The 26,595-nt window shown below is 44.4% G+C and overlaps 1 protein-coding gene across 4 annotated transcripts in view; it reads left to right on the top strand.

Annotated features, from left to right (window-relative positions):
- The window catches only part of LOC143816198 (ras GTPase-activating protein 4-like), a 323,951-nt gene that overhangs the window by 209,855 nt on the left and 87,501 nt on the right, over positions 1-26,595 (top strand). For all 4 annotated transcript variants that reach the window (XM_077296292.1, XM_077296293.1, XM_077296294.1 and 1 more), the window contains exons 5-6: positions 7,624-7,753; positions 25,553-25,634. In XM_077296292.1, the coding sequence (XP_077152407.1) occupies positions 7,624-7,753; positions 25,553-25,634 (212 nt within the window). The remainder of the gene's footprint in view (positions 1-7,623; positions 7,754-25,552; positions 25,635-26,595) is intronic.

Genomic DNA, 26,595 nt, shown 5'->3' on the forward strand with positions numbered 1-26,595 from the left:
CATGATGAAGGCTCTGGTCCAGAGTGAAAAAAAAGTTTATTTTTGAAAATCCTAAAATAAAAGGTAGTAATTTATAATTACCACATCATCACTAATTCTGCTGGCAGTGTACCGACATAACCTCTAATGTTTTACATTTTTGGCGGTGTAAGGCTACTTTCACACATCAGGTTTTTTGCATCAGGCACAATCCGGCGAATTTAAAAAAAAAACGGATCCGGTTTTTTTGCCGCCAGATCCCTTTTTTTCTCATAGAGTTGTATTAGCGCCGGATTGCGCCTAATGTCCCAAAGTTTCATTCGTTTTTTGCCGTATCTGTCAAAAATTAGTTTTCTGGCGGACGGACAAAACGTCCAGAGCAACGTTTTTTTCTGTCCGGCAGAAAACCGCACAACAACTGATCTGTCAAAAAAACGTATGAAGCGCAGGTATAAATGGCCGAATCCGGCGACCTGATCCAGTTTTTAACAGAAATCTCTCTCTCTCTTGAGCAGAAAGTCACTGTATTCCCGGGTGAAAAACCAAAAACGGATCCAGCAGAAAAACGGATCCGTCGCATCAGTTTTTCACAATTTGCGACGGATCCGTTTTTTATAAAATTAGCCAGATTGTGCCTGATACAAAAAAAACCTGATGTGTGAAAGTAGCCTTAGTCATTGTGTAGACCCAGCCCAATTTTCAAAAAAGGGAGACCTAATGAGATTCTGGATATTGCACTTATGAAGTGCGCAAGTCCTGGATCTAAGTACTTAGTTATACCCCTGGTTTATGTTATACCTTTATGTATTATACATAGGCTTTTATTTTCTGTATTTATATAGTACACAGGTACATTACATATGGCTCCACTTTTGGGGAGAGCTCCTTGGTCACTGGTCAATACTGTGTGCGGATGATAAACCTGATCCTCCACCGATCATACAGCATGGAGCATTGGACTCACAATCACTAAATAGCTGTTTGTAATGTTACTGGGCTACCTCCTGTCATTAATGGTCTGATTTATCTGACAGGCACCAGATAGAATTCTAAGGCAGTTCGCATCCTGCTTTGGAATGGAGACCCCAATGTCTCTTCCTTTGATCTAGCCCTGTGTACATATGCCATTTTGCATGGTCTTGAAGTAGGAGCAGAGAGTTGGAAAAGACTATTCGGGAGGAGGAGCCACACACAGGATAGAGATGCATGCCGCCACAAAAGTAGCTTGTGCGCGTGCACTGAGCTTGTGTAAAATTAAATAAACTTTATTTAAAATTGCCAAAAACACAGTATTAGAGATTGGAGATAAATCAAAATGCCTTGCCATGATCTGGCCCACAATAAAGCACCAAGATAACATATCGCTGTGAGCCACAAAGCAAGGGCATGCATTTCATAGTGCCTCAAGAGCCATGGGCTGGGGACCTCTGCTATAGAATATATTAGTGGTGTTTAAATGAGATTTTTCTTATTGATAGAACATGCAGTTTTACCACCAGTTTGTTAGAAAGTTGCTTAGATTGGAAACCCAATATGGCAGCTTTTTCTCATTAAAAAAAAACTTTTGCAAAAATGATTGCATTAACAAACAGAAAAAAATTAACGCCATGATACAAATCGATCTTAGTAAATTATGTTGGATCCAACATGTTTTTTTTTTAAGATTTCTGTTTTTTTCTTTACGTGGAAGAATAGTACAGCAGACTATATTTTTTCTTTCCTGTGAGTTGGAAATGAAACCCAACTAAACAAAGCCTAGCTCTAGGTAGGATGTACATGTTGTTACACTTCTGGAAAGTTAGAAAGTTTCTGGCATTTACTATGCCCTGTAAGCTGCTGTCATAAAACCAAACTAAAGAGAAGTAACAAAGAACAGACTTTATTCTCAGAATGTTACTCATTGCCAGAAGCTGTTTGCTTTATTGAGCAGTCTTCCGTGTTTTTAAAGGGAACCTGTCACCCCCCTCAGGCGTTTGTAACTAAAAGAGCCATCTTGTGCAGCACAAATGCTGCATTCTGACAAGGTGGCTCTTTTAGTTATGCTCCCTGCACACGCTGAAATAATCACTTATAAAATGTGCCCCCTCTTACCCTGAAATCGCCAGGGAGGCGGGTCTTTCCTTCCTAATCAGACGCAACACCACCGTCACGCCAGGCCTGTGCGCGCCGGGCGCCGCCTCCTCAGCGTTGTTTGAATCTGTCCCGGCACCTGCGCTGTGTTGTTAACCCTTGGGCATGCGCAGTGAGCGCTGCCCGTCCTCTGTCCTCATTTGATGTCAGGCTGACTGCGCCTGTGCGGCCGCCCTGCCCGAGATCCCGCCCCGCAGTGTCTTCTCATTTATTCACATTGCAGGGCTGGGATTCCTGGGCATGCGCAGTGCATATCTAAGCCTCTCACTCATCTCCCTCCGCCTTCTTCAGACTGTGCAGCGTCAGCTGATCCCTAATCACCGTGGCATGCGATTAAATGTGAATGAATCAGAAGACAACACAGCGCAGGCTCCGGGACTGATTCAAACAGCGCTGAGGAGGCGGCGCCCGGCGCGCACAGGCCCGGAGTGACGGCTGTGCTGTGTCTGATTAGGAAGGAAAGACCCGCCTCCCTGGCGATTTCAGGGTAAGGGGGGCACATTTTATAAGTGATTAGTTCAGCGTGTGTAGGCATCATAACTAAAAGAGCCACCTTGTCAGAATGCAGCATTTGTGCTGCACAAGGTGGCTCTTTTAGCTACAAACGCCTGAGGGGGGTGACAGGTTCCCTTTAAGACCAGCACACTTTGTTCGTAGTGGTTGCCTGAAAAGGTTAATCTGTCAAATACAATACATATTGTAACATTCTACAAATAGGTGTCTGTAAAGTCCTAGAAGCAAAGCAATGTCCATTTGGTTTGTTTTTTAACATTTCACATAGCACATAACAGTGAATTTGACCCTGATATCTTAAAGTACACATATTGCAAGGTACTGTATCAAGACATTAATAATTGCATTTCTTATTCAAGGGAGACATACAAAAATTAAAAAAGAATTCTCGGTAGTGATCATCCTTATTTAGTAGGCTTTACATCCAGTTTACTCCAGAGCACTCCTGACTGACAGTTTGGACCAGTGACATTGTTGCATTTCAGATGCTACAAGTAAAGGCTGCTTTGCAGAGTGGCACTGAAGTTGACTGCATCTGCAGCTAAGGCCCCTTTCACAGATCCGTTTTTTGCTATCAGTCGCAATCCGGCGACTTTTGAAAAAAACGAATCTGGCGACTGATGCCGCCGGATCCGTTTTTTTTTGTCATAGACTTGTATTAGCGACGGATTGCGACTGATGGCCTCGTGTTTCATACGTCGTTCACCGGATCCATAGAAAATTGTTTGTCCAGTGGCTGTAGACGACGGCCAAAGTAAAGTTTTTTGTGTACGTCGAAAAACCGGATAGTGACGGATATGTCGCCGTTTGTCATTTGCTCGCATGGAAGCCTATTGCGCCGTCCCCGTCAAATGACAGAATCCGGCAATGGATTCCGTTTTTTTTAACTGAGCATGCTCAGATTTATTTATGATCCAATTAGCCAGATCCGATTCGTTGAAAAAACAAATCCGTCACATCAATTTTTCACAATCTGCGACGGATCCGACGATCCGTTGAGTCAACGGATTGTGACTGACAGCAAAAAACCGATGTGTGAAAGGGGCCTACAGGAGCACACTAGCTATACAAGATCTATTGTAAAGGATTTCTTAACATTCTGAATATTTGGTCACTGAACATTTACCAAACATGGCAATGAGCAATGAACTAAATTAAAAATCACTCCGGTCTTGAGAATGGAGATATTTTTAAAGGGGACTTTTCTGCAAAAAAACAACAGGGATTTACCTGCAGACTGTCAGTGGAAGGCTGGCAACTCTTAATAGGACTTTAACGAACAAGCTTTGGGCTAGCCACTCTGTCTACTAGTTCCTGGAGCGTATCCTGGCTTTTACCCATTCAAAGGTGCTGGAAGGATATGGGTTAGCCTGCACTGCCGTCAATAGATGATAAGAAAACAGGAAACCAAAGATCAATTGCTGTGGTTTATTGGTCAACAAGTTTTGAAGTTTCAAACTTCTTCATCAGGACAAAACCATGGAAATCGATGGCTTTCATTCATTAACACCTATGGGGATTTAGACTTACACAGGGGCACCTGCATTGGGTCTACAGAGTAGCTACAAGCCAGTGGAGCGAGCTGTCAGGAACAGAATCAACAGACAGTAGAATTGTGTAAACATAAGCTGAGGTCAGAAACAGGAATTAAACAGACTCAACAAGTGCTGAATAACTGGGGTAAACAATAGAAAGTATAAACTATAACTGACAACCCACTGCAGTGTACTAGTAGATTAAGTAGGATGCAGTGATGTCCCACAGGCAACAGCTGGGAGCGGATTATGCCTACTAGACAGTGTGTACTGCTAAACTGGGCAGCACTATAGTTCCCAGAAGATTGGCTACTGGGAGAAAATTAAGTTATAGTTTCCCTGCAGCCTCTCACTAACAATCATTGGAGCAGTACATTGCGTTATGACACTTCTGTAACCACTCCAATCACTCTGTCTACTCCTTGACTGACATCCTGCTTTGCATGGTGTGCTTATAGGATATCAGTCAATCACGATTACAGTGAGACAACCGTGTAGTGATCACAGATTGTTATTACAAGCACTTTGAAATTTTTCCCATATAAAAACATGAGAATAACCCTTTAAAAAGAATCCCTTACCTATCACCATGCTCAGTACTCATTACATAATTTTTACACATCTAGACATCCATAATATATGTTTAATTATAATTATTTAAATTATCTCAAATTTTAATTAAATAGTTTAAAACAGATTTCTGTTTGTGTAATTATGCTGAAATTATTAGAAAATATAAGAGTTTTGAGTTTTCCATGTAGTACTTAGCAGTACTGGTGTCAGGTTTACACTTCTCAATTTTTTTTCTACTGGAGCCTCACAAGCCCGAACTAGTAGATGCCCACTCCTCACCATTGGTCTGTTATTAAAAAATACTCTGCCGTGGATAATCAAAGTAACTTCAAAATGAGTCTATTATGTTTTCTAAAGTAGAAACCTTAGAATATAATCACCTACAGTAAAACTACTCCCACTTCTTCCCTTAAGTGAGCCTCACCAGCAACTAGCAGTGCATGCAGTATTGTGCAAAACATACAGTAACATATCCTGTATAACATAGATGGCAGATTTCGCCACAAGGGCCAAATCTGGCCCACAGTGTAATTATATTTGACCTCCGCGAAAATACCAAATACTGTATCTACTAGAGCTGTATCACCGATAGACACCTCATACACGGCTAATACTGCAAATCCCTTGTTTCCGGTCCGGCACGCTCCCTGATTACTACAAGTATGTTTATATTATGCCCCACAGTAACGCGCTCCCCAGCTATGACGCTCTTCCTGACCGGCATTTACCTTAGCTGGAAGCTCCTTCCTCTTCTCCCTACATCAGCACTTACTTCCCTTGTGTTCTCCAATACATCTCAGCGCATAAAGCGCCTATTACCCACTATCTTCTCTACAACCTGGGTACAGCTATGCTATTAAGCCAGTGCTCTCATGCCATCATTTATTTTATTGCTCTTTGGTTGTATATTCTTTTGTTTTTTTTGTAGATTGTAATAATTTCTCTATGTATTGAGATCTTCCCCTTTTTGTTCGTTCCATACCATCTTGACTCTGTGAATATTATTGTTTCAGTGCTATTTGTGTATAGTTCTATATACAGCAGATGTGTGTCTGTGGGCATGCCTTCTTTCATGAGTACTAATTCCTTGGATTGTATTGTCCAGGTACCTCTGTAAGCATAGAAAGGGGCATGGGATTTAATCAGTTCTACCTTGAAAACAAAATGGTTCTCCTTCTATTTTAAGCACAGTCTTGTGTCCAGTAATCATATTGAGGCCATATTGTCAGTATTTCTGAACACACAGAAGAACCAGTGCAATAAAATTTGATGTGTGTTTCTCAATCTGTAAAAATATGAATCATAAAAGTGACTTAATTGTGAAAAAATGCAAATTGTAATTTTTCAAACTTGCATTGTATTAACTTTACAAAAAATGGTGGTGTCAAAATACACACTACTTCCCTAGATAAATACATTATAGAGGGTATCATTTTTTAAAATAGAGTTATTTATGGGGGATTTTCTGATGTCCTTGAACCTAGGGGACACTGCAAATGTGACAACCTATTTTAAATGTGGCCAAGTTTGCACTCCGAAAGTCCAACAGCGATCCTTCCCTTCTGTGCCCTGCTGTTTCACCAAACTGTTGTTTCTGACCACATGTGAGGTGTCACTCTGTTCAGAAAAAGTTAAATAAATTATGTGGTTCATTTTTTATGTTACCTGTTGAGAAAATTTACATTTTGGGGATAAATCAATATTTTATTTAAAAAAAAAAATGTAATCTTTCAATTTGACAGTCAATGTTATAGAAATCTGAAAAGTATCTGTATTATGGTGTCCAATTTCTCCTGATTCTCTTTGTGAACACGACAAATGGCAGCCTAAAGCAACATTTTAAAGGGACTCTGTCACCTGAATTTGGAGGGAACAATTTTCAGCCATAGGGGCGGGGTTTTCGGGTGTTTGATTCACCCTTTCCTTACCCGCTGGCTGCATGCTGGCTGCAATATTGGATTGAAGTTCATTCTCTGTCCTCCATAGTACTCGCCTGCGTAAGGCAAGATTGCCTTGTGCAGGCATGTACTACGGAGGACACAGCATGAACTTCAATCCAATATTGCAGCCAGCATGCAGCCAGCGGGTAAGGAAAGGGTGAATCAAACACCCGAAAACCCCGCCCCTATGGCTGAAAATTGTTCCCTCCAAATTCAGGTGACAGAGTCCCTTTAAATGTTTTTTTTCCATTTTTCTTTGTATGTATTCCTGTGAAGCATCTGAAGTGTTAGCAAATTTCCTTGCAACAGTTTTGAATACTTTTAGAACATAGTAAATGTTATTTATTATCGCTTTTGTGTAGCATGACTATCTGGTTTAAGGGTATTAAAATTCAAAGTTTGATATTGCTAATTTTTCAAAATTTTCTCCATATATCTGATAACTTCATCAACAAACGGAAAACATAGCAAACTAAATTTACAACTAACATAAAATACATTATGTCATAAAAACATTTTCAGAATCACTGGGATATATTGGAGTATTTCAGAGTTTATACCACATAAAGCAACACATCAGAGTTTAAATGTTTAATATTGCTTGGTCTGTTTATGGATCAGAATTATCAATAAAATAGACAATGACATACACATGGTGACGTACTGCTTATATTGCTTTCATGGTCATGAAGATTCTGGTGATTCACTAAGCAAACTGAAGTAAAAAATATGCATGAATCTGGATTCACACCATTTAGAGAATTTTACACCTTGGTTTAAATATTCGTGTTCACTTTCTATTAATAGCACAAAAACTACTTTTGTATCCCCATATGGTGTATGCTGTTTAATAGTCCACTGACTACTTAATGGAAAATCGCATTATAAGAAACATTGCATTCATATAATGATCATATAAATGTTGTTATAAATGTCATAACATTTTTCCTTAGGATTTAATGGGTGGCAGAATCTAACAGAAATTGATCCTGATGAAGAAGTTCAAGGGGAAATTCATCTTAAGATTGAAATATTTGGCAATGATTTGTCCAGAAAACTTCGGTGTACAGTGTTTGAGGCAAGGTAAGGTAAAATGGGAGGATAGATGGTATGATGATATGATATTTATTACTTTACACAACTAACAATAAAAAGACTCCAAAACTAAATTTTTTTTTCACTATTGACGGCAGCCAACGGGTTAAATGTTTCTGCAGGATCTGTTCTTTACAGCTGGACTCCTATGGCATTCCCACAGCATAGCTCATCATGATATAGATGTATATAAAATTGTTGTAAGGGGACAGCATAACTCACCATAATGTACATGTATGTCAATTGTGGGAAGGGGTTAGAGAGACTGAGATTAGAACTAGTGTCACTCACACAGCTTCTATCTTCACCCCATAATGACTATTCTTATGAGGGTTGTTACATTACAACCTGTGTTATTTTTAGAATCCGATTTGTGTGTGATGCATCAACACTATAGTCTAAGTTGGTGAAGTGAGAAAAATATAGGCATAAATTAAATGTATGGGATCAAATTAGTAAAAATTGGCATGTGCCTAAGTATTCATTCCTTTTGCTATGAGGCCTTTAAAAAATGTCTGGTGCAAACAATTACCTTCATAAGTCAAATGCTTAGTGAAAGGACGTCCATTTGTGTGCAATCTTAAGTGTCACATGGACTGTCAGTATATACACACCTTTCCTGAAAGGTCATAGAGGCTGCAACACCAATAAGCAAGAGACACCACTAACCAAACAACACTATGAAGACTAAGGAGAGCTCCAAATAAGTCAGGGACAAAGTTGTTGAGAAGTACAAGTCAGGGGTTGGTTATAATAAAAATTCCAACCTCTGATGATCTCCCAGAGCACCATCAAATCCATTGTCATCAAATGGAAAGAACATGGTACCACAAAAAACCTGCCAAGAGAGGGCCGTCCACCACAACTCTCAATCTGGGCAAGGAGGGCATTAATAAGGCAACACAGAGACCAAAGGTAACTCTGAAGGACCTACAGCGTTTCCAAGCAGAGACTGGAGTATCTGTCTATGCGACTACAATAAGCCGTACACTCTGTAGAGGGGGGCCTTTATGGAAGAGTGGCCAAAAAAAGCTCTTAAACACAAAAATTGTAAGTCTCTTCTTGAGTTTGACAAATGATATGTGGGAGACTCCCCAAATGTATGGAGGAAGGTGCTTTGGTCAGATGAGACCAAAATTTAACTTTTTGGCAACCAAGGTAAACAGTATGTTTGGCGCCAAACCAACACAGCTCATCACCCCAAGAACACCATCCCCACTGTGATAGATGGTGGTGGCAGCAGCATACTGTGGGGATGTTTTAAGGCAGCAGCAACAGGAAAAATAGTCCCAGTTGAGAGGAAGATGGATGGTGTCAAATACAGGGATGTTCTTGAGCAAAACCTGTTTCGGTCTGTCAGTGATTTCAGACTGTGACAGATGTTCACCTTCCAACAAGACAATGACACAAAGCATACTGCTAAAGAAACACTCGAATGGTCTAAGGAGAAACTTAAATATTTTAGAGTGGCCTAGCCAAAGCCCAGACCTTAATCAAATTGAGAATCTGTGATCAGACTTGAAGATTCCTGTTCACCAGAGGAAACCATCTACTTGAAGGAGCTTTTGCAGTTTTGCCGTGAGGTCTGGACACATCCCTGTGTCAAGATGTGTAAAGTTCATAGAAATTTATCCAAAACAACTTGCAGCTGTAATTTCCGCAAAAGGAGGCTCTACAAAGTACTAACTTTAAGGAGGTGAATAGTTCCGCACACTGAAGTTTTTAGTAATTTTGTCTTATTTATTGTTTGATTTACAATTAAAAAAAAACAAAATCTTTACAGTTGTAGGCATGTACATTACATGAACTGATGCAAACCATCAAATGAAATTATGAAATTCCAGGATATGAGGTGGCAAAACACGAAAAATGCTAAGGGAGTGAATACTTTTTATGATGCATAAAATAAATGTGAGCAAAATAATCTTAATTTGTTTTGTACATGTAATCCCCTTTAAGGCTGTGTGCACACGTAGCATATTTTTTGCGTTTTTTTTGCGGTTTTTCGCTATAAAAACGCTATAAAACCGCGAAAAAAACGCTTACATTAAGCATCCTATGTAATAGAATGCATTCCGCATTTTTTGTGCACATGCTGCATTTCTTTCCTGAGCGGAATCGCATTCCAGAAAAAAACGCAGCATGTTCATTAAAATTGCGGAATCGCGGCGATTCTGCACCCATAGGAGTGCATTGATCTGCTTACTTCCCGCACGGGGCTGTGCACACCATGCGGGAAGCAAGCAGATCATGTGCGGTTGGTACCCAGGGTGGAGGAGAGGAGACTCTCCTCCACGGACTGGGCACCATATAATTGGTAAAAAATAAAGAATTAAAATAAAAAATAGTCCTATACTCACCCTCTGATGGCCCCCGAAATGTTCCCGCCTCTCCGGTGCATGATCTCTCTTCCGTTCCTATAGATGATGTGGTTCAGGACCTGTGATGACGTCACTGTCTTGTGATTGGTCGCGTGACCGCTCATGTGACTCACGCGACCAATCACAAGACAGTGACGTCATCGCAGGCCCTTCACTGCACTCCAGCTATAGGAACGGACGCCGCAGAGGTCTGCAGGTGAGTATAACCATGTTTTTTATTATTTTTATTATTTTTAAACATTCGATCTTTTACTATAGATGCTGCATAGGCTGCATCTATAGTAAAAAGTTGGTCACACTTGTCAAACACTATGTTTGACAAGTGTGACCAACCTGTCAGTCAGTTTTCCAAGCGATGCTACGGATCGCTTGGAAAACTCTAGCATTCTGCAAGCTAATTATGCTTGCAAAACGCTAGTTTTCTGCGGGTATATGCATGCTAATTCTGCATGCGATATACCCGCGGCAGGAGGCGCAGAATTGCAACGGAAATTTCCGCGGCAATTCTGCAACGTGTGAACTTAGCCTAAAACTTAGCTTTTAATAATACCAATAAAAAACCTTGACCCAAAAGAAACCTTGGTTAAATAACCACATATAATAAAATACCACCAGTTAGGTGACCTATTGAGATGCTACAATAAACCTACTGCTCACACCTGCCTTGCTGTGGAGGTTGGCACCCTAAGAGACGATTTATTGGCGCCCCCACTCAACGCAGGCTGTCCCTGTCTCCCCTATGATATCCCTCTCAATGTAGGTGGGAAAACAAAATAGTAAAGAGCAGTGGTGAAAAAAGTACACACAATATGTATAAGTACCCAACAAATCTCAACAAGTATCCCCACCTCTGATCATAATGATACAGCACATCGCCCAAAAGTGAGCCAGATAACAAGATAATACTCAGTCACAAGATAACCGTATTTGTCCCCTATAGTCACAGACATGTACTGATAACACATTCAGGTCCAGTTGGTCCCTACTGGACCTGAATGTGTTATCAGTACATGTCCGTGACTATAGGGGACAAATACGGTTATCTTGTGACTGAGTATTATCTTGTTATCTGGCTCACTTTTGGGCGATGTGCTGTATCATTATGATCAGAAGTGGGGATACTTGTTGAGATTTGTTGGGTACTTATACATATTGTGTGTACTTTTTTCACCACAGCTCTTTACTATTTTGTTTTCCCACCTACATTGAGAGGGATATCATAGGGGAGACAGGGACAGCCTGCGTTGAGTGGGGGCGCCAATAAATCGTCTCTTAAGGCCCCATCTCACTTAGCGACGCTAAAGCGATCCCGACAACGATACGACCTGTCAGGGATCGTTGCTGCGTCGCTATGTGGTCGCTGGTGAGATGTCAAACAGTGAGATCTTCCCAACGATCGCTGCTGCGATCTCACTGTTTGACATCTCACCAGCGACCTGTAGCGACCTGTACAACGATGTCACATGGGAGCTATTATGACGATTCAGTGTCTGAGTCGTCAACGAGGTCATTGGTAAGGTGTCAAACACAGCGATGTGTGCTACCCAGCGGGACCTCAACGATCAAAAAAAGGTCCAGGCCATTCCGACACGACCAGCGATCTCACAGCAGGGGCCTGGTCGCTGCTACGTGTCACACATAGCGAGGTCGCTACTGAGGTCGCTGTTGTGTCACAAAACTTGTGACTCAGCAGCGATCTCGCTAGCGATCTCGCTTAGTGAGATGGGGGCTTTAGGGTGCCAACCTCTACAGCAAGGCAGGTGTGAGCAGTAGGTTTATTGTAGCATCTCAATAGGTCACCTAACTGGTGGTATTTTATTATATGTGGTTATTTAACCAAGGTTTGTTTTGGGTCAAGGTTTTTTATTGGTATTATTAAAAGCTAAGTTTTAAAGGGGATTACATGTACAAAACAAATTTGATTAGTCCCTATACCATTTGTTTTTTGAATTGTTCAAAATAATCTTAACAAAGGGACACAACACCTCTAAGGGCTTGTACACACTATGTTTTTTCTGTGTGTTTTTCAAGGGTAAAAAGCTATGCACTGTACTGTATCAGCAAAGTGAATAAGAATTCTGAAATCTCATGCACATTCTGCTTATTTTTTCTTTGCGGAATTGAACCATCAACGTGGCTTTTCAAATGTGCAGCATGTCCATTCTTTGAGCATTTGGAATGAGCTGCAAAAACTAACGGTAAAAACTAAGTAAACATGAATAAAAAATGCACGTAAAAACACATCAAAACTGCCCACAGTGTTTTGCCTCCCACAACTTGGTTTTTGGTAATGAAAAATCTGTAAATAGTCAATGTGCATACTTTAAAGAAACCCTTCCGTGAAGTTTTTTATTTACTAAATTTGTATATATGTGCATATAATGTAGTGTGTGCGTGTTGATATACTCATCTACTGCCGCTGCCTCCAGTGTCCAGTGCCGTTCTGCTCTTCTTCTCAGTGATATCACCGTTCTGCTGTCTCTCTGGGTCATACTGTGCCCTGCGTGACCCAGAAGTGACTTTTCCAGTGTAAGCCTTTGGAGTGTCAGAACAAGGCACCAAAAGCTTACATTGTACAAGAGACTTTCGGGTTACGCATAGAGCATAGCATGAGCTGGATAGTTAGAATAGTGGTCACTTCACTGAGAAGAGAAGCAGAGCGGCGCTTTTAATATATCAGCGTGACGTCATTTATAGCAGCCGCTGGCTGCTGTGCAGATGACGATTCATACACCATTATCTTCATACATATTATGAACAGTGAAGAAAAAAAGCAATTTTCTGTGAAGTGATTTACCGCTAATATTTTATCCATACTACATAAAACTCAGTAAGTAGCACTAACAGAGGGTGAGTCATGTAACATCCTACAAATTGTGATGTTGTTTAGGCAAAGCCCCCATTGCATTTATAAAGTATTCTGATCCTTTATGTATAATATATTGTACCAGTCTCCATGTGTGATAATTCTTCTTGCTTATTGCACTTCTCTATAAATACCTTAAAAGCTTTCACTAAATATAACGTTTGTGTGGAATCATTCTGTGGAATTGAAAGCAGTGGATGTGTTGTGTTTTCTCTTGTGAAATAGAAAACAAGATATCATTTCACGAAGCACCGTGAAGCATCATTCATCCGGCCATTGTGGCGCACAGGTCACCTTAGATTAAATGTCAGGGAAAACAATGAAGACAAGTCAGATCAGACCTTTAATGCCTTTTAATTCCCAAGTGAATTACATTGACATTTATTTCCTTAAAAGCTATAACATATCGAATGTTATTCCTTCATAATCTCCATTATGTTGGATGTTGCATAATGATGAGTAGTGAAAAGTGTTCTTTATTACTGTTGCATGAAAGGGTGTACGATCAGGCCTGTCTGATACCCTCATAGGTAATAGTTTTAAAGCCACAAAAAAGTTAGCTACAGTCAGTACGGCCTTAGAGTCAAGCTTGGACTGGCCTACAGGAGAACAGGAGAATCCTCCGTTGGGCCCCTGTGCCAGAGTGGGCCACCACCCTCTTACATGAGCAGTACTTGGCACGATATACTTGAATTACTATGTAAACACAACATTTAATAATCTACCTAGTTCATTGTTATATAAATTTGTGATTCATGATAATGACACATTTGCATGTAGCTGAAAAGTGGGACCCTGGGCCTGGAGTCGGTTACTTGTAGGCCCTTGGCACCCCAGTCCGACACTGCTTAGATTGCATGGTGCTCTGTAGAAAATGGTGTACCCTACACTATTGTTTTTTTTACTCAGATTCCCAAGGACACCTGTATAACATCAATAGCCACAGGCTCATTCAAGCAGTCTACTGCAAACCATAGACCAGCATCTAGACCCTGTAAGTGTGTATGTGATGTAATGCTGCTGGACCGCATCAGGATCCATTTTGAGCTATTAAAATCAAGTTTATTGAACACAAAAATAGAATCAGACCATAAAAGGCAAATAGAGGAGTAAAAAAGGTGAGAAAACACAGATGACGTAGGTAAGTGGCACAGCCTGGACAAATACAATCAAGGAAAAGGTATACAAAAATGGGTAATAGCATATAGATAGAGCAGGTTATAAAATATATAAGTAATTGGAGAGCATCCCATATAAGGTTACAATAATAGTGCAATAATTACTATTAGCAGGGTAAGGTTACCAATGGGGAAGAAGCGATGTGTGATCCAATGAACGCATACTCACTGCAGGTTGGTGTTGTCAGGGTAATGATCACATGATCATGAGGGGAGGAAGTTCCATTCCGGAGCACTGTCAAGTCAGACCTCCTCTTCCCCATTGGTCTATGGCACTATAAAAAAGGTACATTACCAACGTCTAACCACCCCTGGACAAAGCATTTCATTTGTTAAACTTGTGTCGGGTGTGGTGGACGCCTGGATCTCTGTTTACTTTGCTGGTAATGACTATTGTATTTAGAGTTGAGCAAATTTCTTCGGGTCCACGCTTATTAGGCAAGCTACAGCACTTACCAAATAAGCTACAGAGCAAATCCGAATACTTGGAGTGAGCAAGCTGTTCGGCTCCGCAGCTGCATGTGTCGTGGCTGTGTCACTGTTGCAGCACATGCAAGGAAAGCCCGTGTGTTGGGCTCTCCATGCATGTGCTGCGGCGCCGATTAGCCGGCACGCTCCATGTATCCGGGTCCCTTCTGCAGCTTATTTGGTAAGCGCTATAGCTTGCCGAATAAGAGTGGACCCGAAAAAATTTGCTCAACTCTAATTGTATTATACCTTCATTATGCAGGCATTCCTTGTTAGTTTGGCTTTATTATGAGTATGTCTACTATACATTGTACAGCTATCAAGCCATAATAGGGATGGTTACTGCTTCACTGCTGACTTGCATTGATTTTTAACCCCATTTAGCATACAAGAAATATATATTGGTCTGATGAGTCCAAATTTGAGATCTTTGGTTCCAACCACTGTGTCTTTGTTCGACGCAGAAAAGGTGAACGGATGGACTCTCTGAATGCCTGGTTCCCACCGTCAAGAATGGAGGAGGAGGTGTGGGGGTGCTTTGCTGGTGACACTGTTGGGGATTTATTCAAAATTGAAGGCATACTGCACCAGCATGGCTACCACAGCATCTTGCAGCGGCATGCTATTCCATCCGGTTTGCATTTAGTTGGACCATCATTTATTTTTCAACAGGACAATGACCCCAAACACACCTCCAGGCTGTGTAAGGGCTATTTGACCAAGAAGGAGAGTGATGGGATGCTACGCCAGAGGACCTGGCCTCCACAGTCACCAGACCTGAACCCAATCGAGATGGTTTGGGGTGAGCTGGACCACAGAGTGAAGGCAAAAGGGCCAACAAGTGCTAAGCATCTCTGGGAACTCCTTCAAGATTGTTGGAAGACCATTCCCGGTGACTATCTCTTGAAGCTCATCAAGAGAATGCCAAGAGTGTGCAAACCAGTCATCAAAGCAAAAGGTGGCTACTTTGAAGAACCTAGAATATAAGACATATTTTCAGTTTCACACTTTTTTGTTAAGTATATAATTCCACGTGTTAATTCATAGTTTTGATGCCTTCAGTGTGAATGTACAATTTTCATAGTCATGAAAATACAGAAAAATCTTTAAATGAGAAGGTGTGACCAAACTTTTGGTCTGTACTGTATATAGTGCCTTGCGAAAGTATTCATCCCCCTGGAACTTTTCAACCTTTTCCCACATATGCTTCAAACATAAAGATACCAAATGCAATTTTTTGGTGAAAAACAAGTGGAACACAATTGTGAAGTTGAATTTAATTTATTGGTTATTTAAATTTTTTGTGGGAAATCAAAAACTGAAAAGTGGGGTGTGCAATATTATTCGGACCCTTTAACTTAATACTTTGTTGTGCCACCTTTTGCTGCGATTACAGCTGCAAGTCGCTTGGGGTATGTCTCTATCAATTTTGTATATCGAGAGACTGAAATTCTTGCCCATTCTTCCTGTCAATCGACATCGATCTGGGGCACCATGCAAAATCTCACCTCGTGGGGTATCCTTGATCAGGAGGAAGGTGATACATCAACCTAAAACTACAGGGAAAACTTGTTATTGATCTCAAGCCAGCTGGGACCACAGTCACCAAGAAAACCATGGGTAAACTTATTAATGATCTCAAGCCAGCTGGGACCACAGTTACCAAGAAAACCATTGGTAACACATTACGCCGTAAAGGTTTAAAATCCTGCAGTGCCCGCAGGGTCTCCCTGCTCAAGAGGGCACATATGCAGGCCCGTCTGAAGTTTACCAATGAACACCTGCATGATTCTGTGAGTGATTGGGAGAAGGTGCTGTGGTCAGATGAGACAAAAATTAAGGTCTTTGACATTAACTCAACTCGCCGTATTTGGAGGAAGTGAAATGCTGCCTATGACCCAAAAAACACCATCCCGACTGTCAAGCATAGAGGAGGAAACATTATGTTTTGGGGGTGTTTCTCTACTAAGGGCACAGGATTACTTCACTGCATCAATGGGAGAATGGAAGGAGCCATGTACTGTAACAAATGAGCCAAGGCAACAAATGAGTGGCTCAAAAAGAAGCATATTAAGGTCATGGAGTGGTCTGGCCAGTCTCCATACCTTATAGAAAACATATGAAGTGAGTTGAAGCTCTGAGTTGCCAAGCGACAGCCTCAAAATCTTAATGATTTAGAGATGATCTACAAAGAGAAGTCGACCAAAATTCCTCCTGACATGTGCGCAAACCTCATCATCAACTATGTCTGACTACTGTGCTTGCCAACAAGGGTTTTGCCACCAAGTGTTAAGTCTTGTTTGCCAGAGGGATCAAAAACTTATTTCTCACTGCAAAATGCAAATACACTTATATAATTTATACAATGTGATTTTCTGGATTTTATTTTCGATATTCTATCTCTCAATTTTAAAATTAACCTACTCTTAAAATTGTTCATGTCTTTGTCAGTGGGCAAACTTACAAAATCAGCAGCGGAACAAATACTTATTTCACCCACTGTATATAGATAGATAGATAGATAGATATAGATATACACATATATCTATATATATAATTGTCTAAGGGTTTTTCTGTCTGTCTGTCTGTCCCGTTTATTCATTCGCTGATTGGTCGAGGCCGCCTGGGCCTCAACCAATCAGCGACGGGCACAGTATCGACGTAGAAATCCCGCGTCTCTGATTGGTCGAGGCCGCCAGGCCTCGACCAATCAGCGACGGGCACAGTATCGACATAGATGTCATAATGGTTGCCATGGTATTGGTATGGTATGGTATGGTTGTCAGGTATTCTAGAATATGCATGTCCCTGTAGTATATGAACAATGATGATTCCAGAATTTGCGGCAGACTGTGCCCGTCGCTGATTGGTCGAGGCAACCTTTATGACATCATCGTCACCATGGCAACCATTATGACATCTATGTCGATACTGTGCCCGTCGCTGATTGGTCGAGGCCTGGGGGCCTCGACCAATCAGAGACGCGGGATTTCTACGTCGATACTGTGCCCGTTGCTGATTGGTTGAGGCCCAGGCGGCCTCGACCAATCAGCGAATGAATAAACGGGACAGACAGACAAACAGACAGAAAAACCCTTAGACAATTATATATATAGATATGGTCTCCATCCTGGTATGTGCTGCTCCCATCTTGCTCTCCCATCCTGTCATGTGCTGCTCCATCCTGCGCCCCCATCCTGTCATGTGCTGCTCTATCCTGCGCCCCCATCCTATCATGTGCTCCCATTCTGCGCCCCCATCCTGTCATATGCTGCTCCATCCTACACCCCATCCTGTCATCTGTGTGCCCCCATTCTGTCATGTGCTGCTCCCATCCTGTGCCCCCATTGTGTCATGTGCTGCTCCCATCCTGTCATGTGCTCCCATCCTGCTCCCCATCCTGTCATGTGCTCCCATCCTGCACCCCCATCCTGTCATGTGTGCACCCCATTCTGTCATGTGCTGCTCCCATCGTGCGCAATCATTCTGTCATGTGCTGCTCCCATCCCGCGCCCCCATTCTGTCATGTGCTGCTCCCATCGTGCGCAATCATTCTGTCATGTGCTGCTCCCATACCGCGCCCCCATTCTGTCATGTGCTGCTCCCATCCCGTGCCCCCATTCTATCATGTGCTGCTCCATCCTGCATCCCCATCCTGTCATGTGCTCCCATCCTGCACCCCCATCCTGTCATATGCTGCTCCATCCTACACCCCCATTCTGTCATGTGCTGCTCCCATCCTGTGCCCCCATTGTGTCATGTGCTGCTCCCATCCTGTCATGTGCTCCCATCCTGCGCCCCATCCTGTCATGTGCTCCCATCCTGCACCCCCATCCTGTCATGTGTGCGCCCCCATTCTGTCATGTGCTGCTCCCATCGTGCGCAATCATTCTGTCATGTGCTGCTTCCATCCCGCGCCCCGATTCTATCATGTGCTGCTCCCATCCTGTGCCCCCATTCTGTTGTAATGTGCTGCACACATTCTGCCTGTTCCTGTTTCCATTCTGCCATATGTTGCTCCCATCTTTCTCTCTCCGGCTCTACTGCCCGAGGGCGGCTGTGCTGAATGCGGGCGGCTGTGCTGAGTGCGGGCGGCTGTGCTGAGTGCGGGCGGCTGTGCTGAGTGCGGGCGGCTGTGCTGAGTGCGGGCGGCTGTGCGTGGCGGTGCTGAGTGCGGGCGGCTGTGCGTGGCGGTGCTGAGTGCGGGCGGCTGTGCGTGGCGGTGCTGAGTGCGGGCGGCTGTGCGTGGCGGTGCTGAGTGCGGGCGGCTGTGCGTGGCGGTGCTGAGTGCGGGCGGCTGTGCGTGGTGGTGCTGTGTGCGGGCGGCTGTGTGTGGCGGTGCTGAGTGCGGGTGGCTGTGCGTGGCGGTGCTTAGTGCGGGCGGCTGTGCGTGGCGGTGCTGAGTGCGGGCGGCTGTGCGTGGCGGTGCTGAGTGCGGGCGGTGCTGAGTGCGGGCGGCTGTGCGTGGCGGTGCTGAGTGCGGGCGGCTGTGCGTGGCTGTGCTGAGTGCCGGTGGCTGTGCGTGGCTGTGCTGAGTGCCGGCGGCTGTGCGTGGCTGTGGTGAGTGCCGGTGGCTGTGCGTGGCTGTAGTGAGTGTGGGCGGCTGTGCGTGGCTGTAGTGAGTGCGGGCGGCTGTGTGTGGCTGTGGTGAGTGCGGGCGGCTGTGCGTGGCTGTGGTGAGTGCCGGCGGCTGTAAGCGGCTGTGCTGAGTGCCGGCGGCTGTGCGTGGCTGTGCTGAGTGCCGGCGGCTGTGCTGAGTGCCGGCGGGTGTGCGTGGCTGTGGTGAGTGCGGGCGGCTGTGCATGGCTGTGGTGAGTGCCGCGGCTGTGCGTGGCTGTGGTGAGTGCGGGTGGCTGTGCGTGGCTGCGGTGAGTGCGGGCAGCTGTGCGTGGCTGTGCTGAGTGCCGGCGGCTGTGCGTGGCTGTGGTGAGTGCCGGCGGCTGTGCGTGGCTGTGGTGAGTGCCTGCGGCTGTGCGTGGCTGTGGTGAGTGCCGGCGGCTGTGCGTGGCTGTGGTGAGTGCCGGCGGCTGTGGTGAGTGCGGGCGGCTGTGCGTGGCTGTGGTGAGTGCCTGCGGCTGTGCGTGGCTGTGGTGAGTGCCTGCGGCTGTGCGTGGCTGTGGTGAGTGCGGGCGGCTGTGCGTGGCTGTGGTGAGTGCGGGCGGCTGTGCGTGGCTGTGGTGAGTGCCGGCGGCTGTGCATGGCTGTGGTGAGTGCGGACGGCTGTACGTGGCTGTGCTGGGCGCCGAGTGCTGGGGGCCTGAGCAGGCGGGGACACCGTCGCTCTGTGGTGGTCAGGTGCCGGAGTCGCCGCTAGCTCAGGCCCCCGGCACTTGCTATATTTACCTGTCCTCCGTTCCATCGATGCGCGCTGCTCTATCCTCCACATCCTCTGGCTGTGACTGTTCAGTCAGAGGGCGGCGCGCATTAAGCGCGTCATCGCGCCCTCTGAACTGAACGTCACAGGCAGAGGATGTGGAGGATAGAGCAGCGCGCATCGATGGAGCGGAGGACAGATAAATATTGCATACTCACCCTCCTGGCAGGTCCCTGCTTCTTTCGTTGGAGATCGCAGTGTGCGTTCAGTGCTTACGCATACCGCGATCTCCTGGGAGCGTCACTCTGTGGGGTCCAGACTGCGCTTGCGCAGTCTATAAAGGCTTCGGACAGAGTGACGCTCCCAGCGTTATATTATAGATATATATATATATATATATATATATATTGTAAGCTGCAGTAGCATCGTACGCAGTGAAGAAGCAGTGACCCACAAATTCAAACACAAAAGTCTCTTTTAATGTGTTTCTTCACAGCATTAAAGTCCAATTCACATAAATGCATATAGCTTCTGTGGATATTATCAGTGACCAGTTTACACCGGTTCAAAGCAATACATATCACATGGCTTTAGATTTGCGGTCCCTAAACAGGCCAGACTTCCCTTGTCCAGTTTCCCTGGGCGACTGCACGCCATCTCACAGTCTCTATACATCTCCATACACACAGCCTCATATGTTGCAGACACTACACACACCAGCCCTCCTCTAACTAGTTCTCGTGCGTGTCCTGCATCGCTGTATCACAGTCTCTTACAGACTCTATACTCACACAGTCGTACGCAGTTCAGGATATCCCCCGGATAGCAGCCGGGCACCATATCCACCTATTTGCAATTGTTGCACATGCTAGTCCTCTTTCGGGCACAGGACATCCACCTCCGGGCACAGGACTGTCCACATCCGACTCCTTCGGGCACAGGACATCCACCTCCGGGCACAGGACTGTCCACATCCGAGACCAGTACCATGGACGACTTGCATCTCTGTGTACGCTGCGGGTGCCAGGCTATTCAGCTGCCCTGGGTGCTGGCTCTGCTGGCCTGTGCCTCCATGCACTCTGCAGACCAGCACACACCAGACTGACACGGATGTGCACCTCACACACCTGACCTGACACCTGACCAGACACCTGACACACCCATACACCTTGCTGCAGGGTTTTTAAACACACACAAACCTGTGGCCTTCAGCCACATGGAAAACCCGGAACGGAAATCCGTGACTCTCATGCACACCTATGGACTTCATCCGTCTGCATGCCCATTCTGGGGAGTACAAACAGCGCCCCCTAGCTGTATCAGAGGCCACAGCCTCACAATATATATATATATATATATATATATATATATATATATGTGTGTATATATATATATATATATATATATATATATATATATATATATATATATATATATACACATACATGGACACACCTACTCATTTAAAGATTTTTCTGTATTTTCATGACTATGAAAATTGTACATTCACACTGAAGCAAAAGGTGGCTACATTGAAGAACCTAGAATATGACATAATTTCAGTTGTTTCACACTTTTTTGTTAAGTATATAATTCCACATGTGTTAATTCATAGCTTTGATGCCTTCAGTGTGAATGTGCAATTTTCATAGTCATGAAAATACAGAAAAATCTTTAAATGAGAAGGTGTGTCCAAACTTTTGGTCTGTACTGTATATCTATATACACACACACACCTTTATACAACACACTAGGATGTAATGCTACATGCACATTACTCACACTATTGTCACTCATACTGCAAACATACCACTCCTAACCTGCCTTTAAATCACATACTGGATGCATACAGAACTCACACACTAGACATACACGGCATGCGGCACTCACGCACATGACATATACTGCATACAGCACTCACATTGGACGTATATTGCATACAGCACTCACACTGGACGTATACCACATACAGCACTCACACACTAGATGTATACTGTATACAGCACTCACACACTGGACATTTACTGTATACAGCACTCACACACTGGACGTATACTGCATACATTACTCACACACTGGATGTATACTGCGTACAGCACGCACACACTGGATGTATACTGCGTACAGCACTCACACACTGGACATATACTGGATAGAGCACTCACACACTGGATGTATACTGCATACAGCACTCACACTGGATGTATACTGCATACAGCACTCACACTGGATGTATACTGCGTACAGCACTCACACACTGGACATATACTGGATAGAGCACTCACGTATACTGCATATGGAGCACCCCCAGACGCAGGGCCGCGGGGTACTCGGTACCGGGCCTCTCAGTCTCTGTCTTGGGGTTGTCACGGTGGCTAGGCTCGGTCCGTGACCCTGCTAAGGGGCGTCCAATGAAAGGTGTGCTGGTGGTGCGTGGTGCAAGTCGCGATGAATAACGAGGACACAGGGTTGCAGTCTCTTTACCTCTTTACTGAAGGCTTCAGGATCCACAATCCAGAGTACTGCTAACAGGGCTGGCTGAGACCGGCCGGTCCGAAGGCACATCCAGAGTTCCCTTTGCAGGTGGAAATCAGTGCCTACCTTCTAGCGCCTGTGTGTTGTAGCACCTCCCTGCTGAGCACCACGGGATAGTCCTCACAACTGTTGTGTCTGTTCTGATGTTATTCCTCACAACTCGTATCTGTTCTGATGTTCTTCTCCGTCCCCCAGATGATATGGCTAGGACGCACCCGTATGACGGGTAGGCCTGGAGTTCTTCCGGGACCCTAGAGTCGCCCCTCTCCCACTGTTGCCCCCTATGTCTGCTTAGGTGATTTAGGTGAGACAGCCAACCTATAGTTAACTGTCCTGCCGTTGGTTTGAAGTAATGCTTGGAGCCCAATACTTCCTCGGCGTTCTGGCCATCGGCTACGCGCCTCAGTAGGATGTTGCCTCGATCTTACGGCACGACTCCTACTGGCTTTATCTCCTTTGTGCTGCGATCTCGTTTCTCACTTCTCCACAGTAAACCTCGCTTTTTGTCCTTTGTTAAGATACCGCCGCAATGAAGTGCAAGCGCGGTTCCGTAACGTTCTGTTCTGTTCGCTAGGCCTCTGTCAGGATCCCACCCCTGACAGGGACCCCCCTGAATCTTCCCCCGCAACACCCTCTGCCACAGGATGTTGCCTGGTTCCAACCCAGTCAGCTTCTCACTAACTTTCTGTCCGACCCCCAGTTTTACCAGATTGTGAGGAGTGGCCTAATCATAGAACCCTTTGCTCCCTCTGGTGGCCAGAGTGTGACGTGTATTGGTGTCTGTGATACCTGGTCAGGTGAACTCCTTAGGTGCCGTCAGACGTACCATCACTCCCCTTAGCGGCGGAGCGTCAGTACTGCAACGACCAGGACTCTGGGGCGCTGCACATACAGCACTCACACACTGGATGTATACTGCATACAGCACTCACACTGGATGTATACTGCGTACAGCACTCACACACTGGACATATACTGGATAGAGCACTCACTAATGTATACTGCATACAGCACTCACACACTTGATGTATATTGCATACAGCACTCACACACTGGACATATACTGCGTACAGCACTCACACACTGGATGTATACTGCATACAGCACTCACACACTGGATGTTTACTGCATACAGCACTCACACACTGGATGTATACTGCGTACAGCACTCACACTGGACATATACTGGATAGAGCGCTCACACACTGGATGTATACTGCATACAGCACTCACACTAGATGTATACTGCGTACAGCACTCACACTGGACGTATACTGGATAGAGCACTAACTGACATATACTGCATACAGCACTCACACACTGGATGTATACTGCATACAGCACTCACACACTGGACGTATACTGCATACAGCACTCACACACTGGATGTATACTGCATACAGCACTCACACACTGGATGTATACTGCATACAGCACTCACACACTGGATGTATACTGCATATAGCACTCACACACTGGACGTATACTGGATACAGCACTCACTGACATACTGCATACAGCACTCACACACTGGATGTATACTGCATACAGCACTCACACACTGGATGTATACTGCATAAAGCACTCACACACTGGACGTATACTGGATACAGCACTCACTGACATACTGCATACAGCACTCACACACTGGATGTATACTGCATACAGCACTCACACACTGGATGTATACTGCATATAGCACTCACACACTGGACGTATACTGGATACAGCACTCACTGACATATACTGCATACAGCACTCACACACTGGATGTATACTGGATACAGCACTCACTGACGTATACTGCATTACTGCATACAGCACTCACACACTGGATGTATACTGCATGAATCACTCACACACTGGACATAAACTGCATACAGCACTCACACACTGGACGTATACTGCATACAGCACTCACACACTGGACGTATACTGGATACAGCACTCACTGAGGTATACTGCATACAGCACTCACACACTGGATGTATACTGGATACAGCACTCACTGACGTATACTGCATTACTGCATACATCACTCACACACTGAATGTATACTGGATAGAGCACTAACTGATGTATACTGCATACAGCACTCACACACTGGATGTATACTGCATACAGCACTCGCACACTGGATGTATACTGCATACAGCACTCACACACTGGACGTATACTGCATACAGCATTCACACACTGGATGTATACTGCATACAGCACTCACACACTGGATGTATACTGCATACAGCACTCACACGCTGGACGTATACTTGATACAGAACTCACTGACGTTTACTGCATACAGCACTCACACACTGGACGTATACTTGATACAGCACTCACTGACGTTTACTGCATATAGCACTCACACACTGGACGTATACTTGATACAGCACTCACTGACGTTTACTGCATACAGCAGTCACACACTGGACGTATACTGCATGCAGCACTCACACACTGGATGTATACTACTTACAGCACTCACACACTGGATGTGTCAACCAAAATATGAAAACTCTACAGGTCTCGGAAAATGGCGATACAATAAAAACATTTTTTTTAAAAAGTCTGGTTTTTTTTCATTGCTAAAGATTGAAAAAATAGGCATGTTTTGGTACTGTCGTAATTGTACTGATGAGGTTTTTACCACAAAATATACACTGTAGAGAATGCGAGTGTGAGTGTATTGTGCTCCGATTCTCTCACGTGAGAGAATCACAGCTCCTCCATTGCCGGCATCTTCCTTGATGGGACTGTACTTGGATGACATCCAACCGAGTTCAGTCCTATTATTCACATGTGCCCATAGACTTCTATGGGTGTGTGCGATCCGACACTTGGATGCACTTGCAGCATGATGGGATTGTTTTCTCATGCCGAATCGAGATGATAAAATAATCACAGATCTGCACTGCCCCATAGTATAACACTGGGCCGAGTGCTATCCGATAAAACATCAGATAACATCGGCCATGTTGTACGCTTGTGTGAGCGAGCCCTATCCGTTGTAAATAAATAACTCATTTTTCATTTACCCTGCAGAGATTTAGCAAGAAAAGATCGGAATGGAGCATCAGACCCCTTTGTCAGGGTACAGTACAATGGCAAAATACAAGAGAGCACGGTACATTTATAATATTACATATTTATTTGTCATGTTTGTATCTACTTTTTTGTCCAGTTTACTAATCCATAGAGATATTGTATTGCAGCTCCTTCTAATGCTAAGCTGCTGTCAGTGTCGGGGGCACGTTTACAGCCACCACTCTCAATACACAGAGTGGTGACTAATCCCACGCAGGCACCGCCCCTGTGGCTGAAACCCAAATAGTACCCAGGGGAATAAAATTAATTTCCTTCTGGTACCGGGGGACTAAGTGTCGGTGCCGGTTAATGGCATTTTTTCACGTAACAGGTTCCCTTTAAAGAGGACCTTTCATCAAAATTTTCATGTTGACCTAGACACAAGATGCAACAGGCATTGCAGTACAAATCAACATTTTTTTAATTATTTCGCCTCTCCAATGCAAGATATTAGCTATCAAAGTATTTGGCACATAAACCGTTTATTCCAAGTGTGCATTACAAGGGAGATTTCACTGGCAGCATGTACTTTCTCCTTTTTTTGATGCTGACCAATCATAAGCCAGAAGCAACACGCTGCGGGAAGAATAACATGCCCCCACAAGAGCTTAGAATAAGCTCAGCGTGAGACATGTGTTGACAAACAGTTTGCTCTCCTCACTTCTGTGTTATGACGTGTGCTGGAGTACAGCAGACCTGAATGTGATTAACTGACAGCTCTCAGCTATGGCAGTCAGTGTGGGGGAAGGGGCAGTGCTGTAGAGTTGAGTCTTGATACAACATTTCTAGTAGCTCTCCTCTCATAGTGCTGCCAGCTCTGCCAATCATAAGCAGGTGCCCCCACACAAGGGGAAAAGGATGAAAAAGAAAAGAACACCTCCCCACTATAGTTTAGAACAGGTTCTGTGTGAGACATAATGACACTGTCTACTCTGATCACTGCATAGGGGTAAAGTGCTGGAGCACAGCAGACCTGAGTGTGATAAACAGCTTTCAGCTTT

Source organism: Ranitomeya variabilis, chromosome 3 (assembly GCF_051348905.1).
Source record: "Ranitomeya variabilis isolate aRanVar5 chromosome 3, aRanVar5.hap1, whole genome shotgun sequence".
NCBI lineage: Eukaryota > Metazoa > Chordata > Amphibia > Anura > Dendrobatidae > Ranitomeya > Ranitomeya variabilis.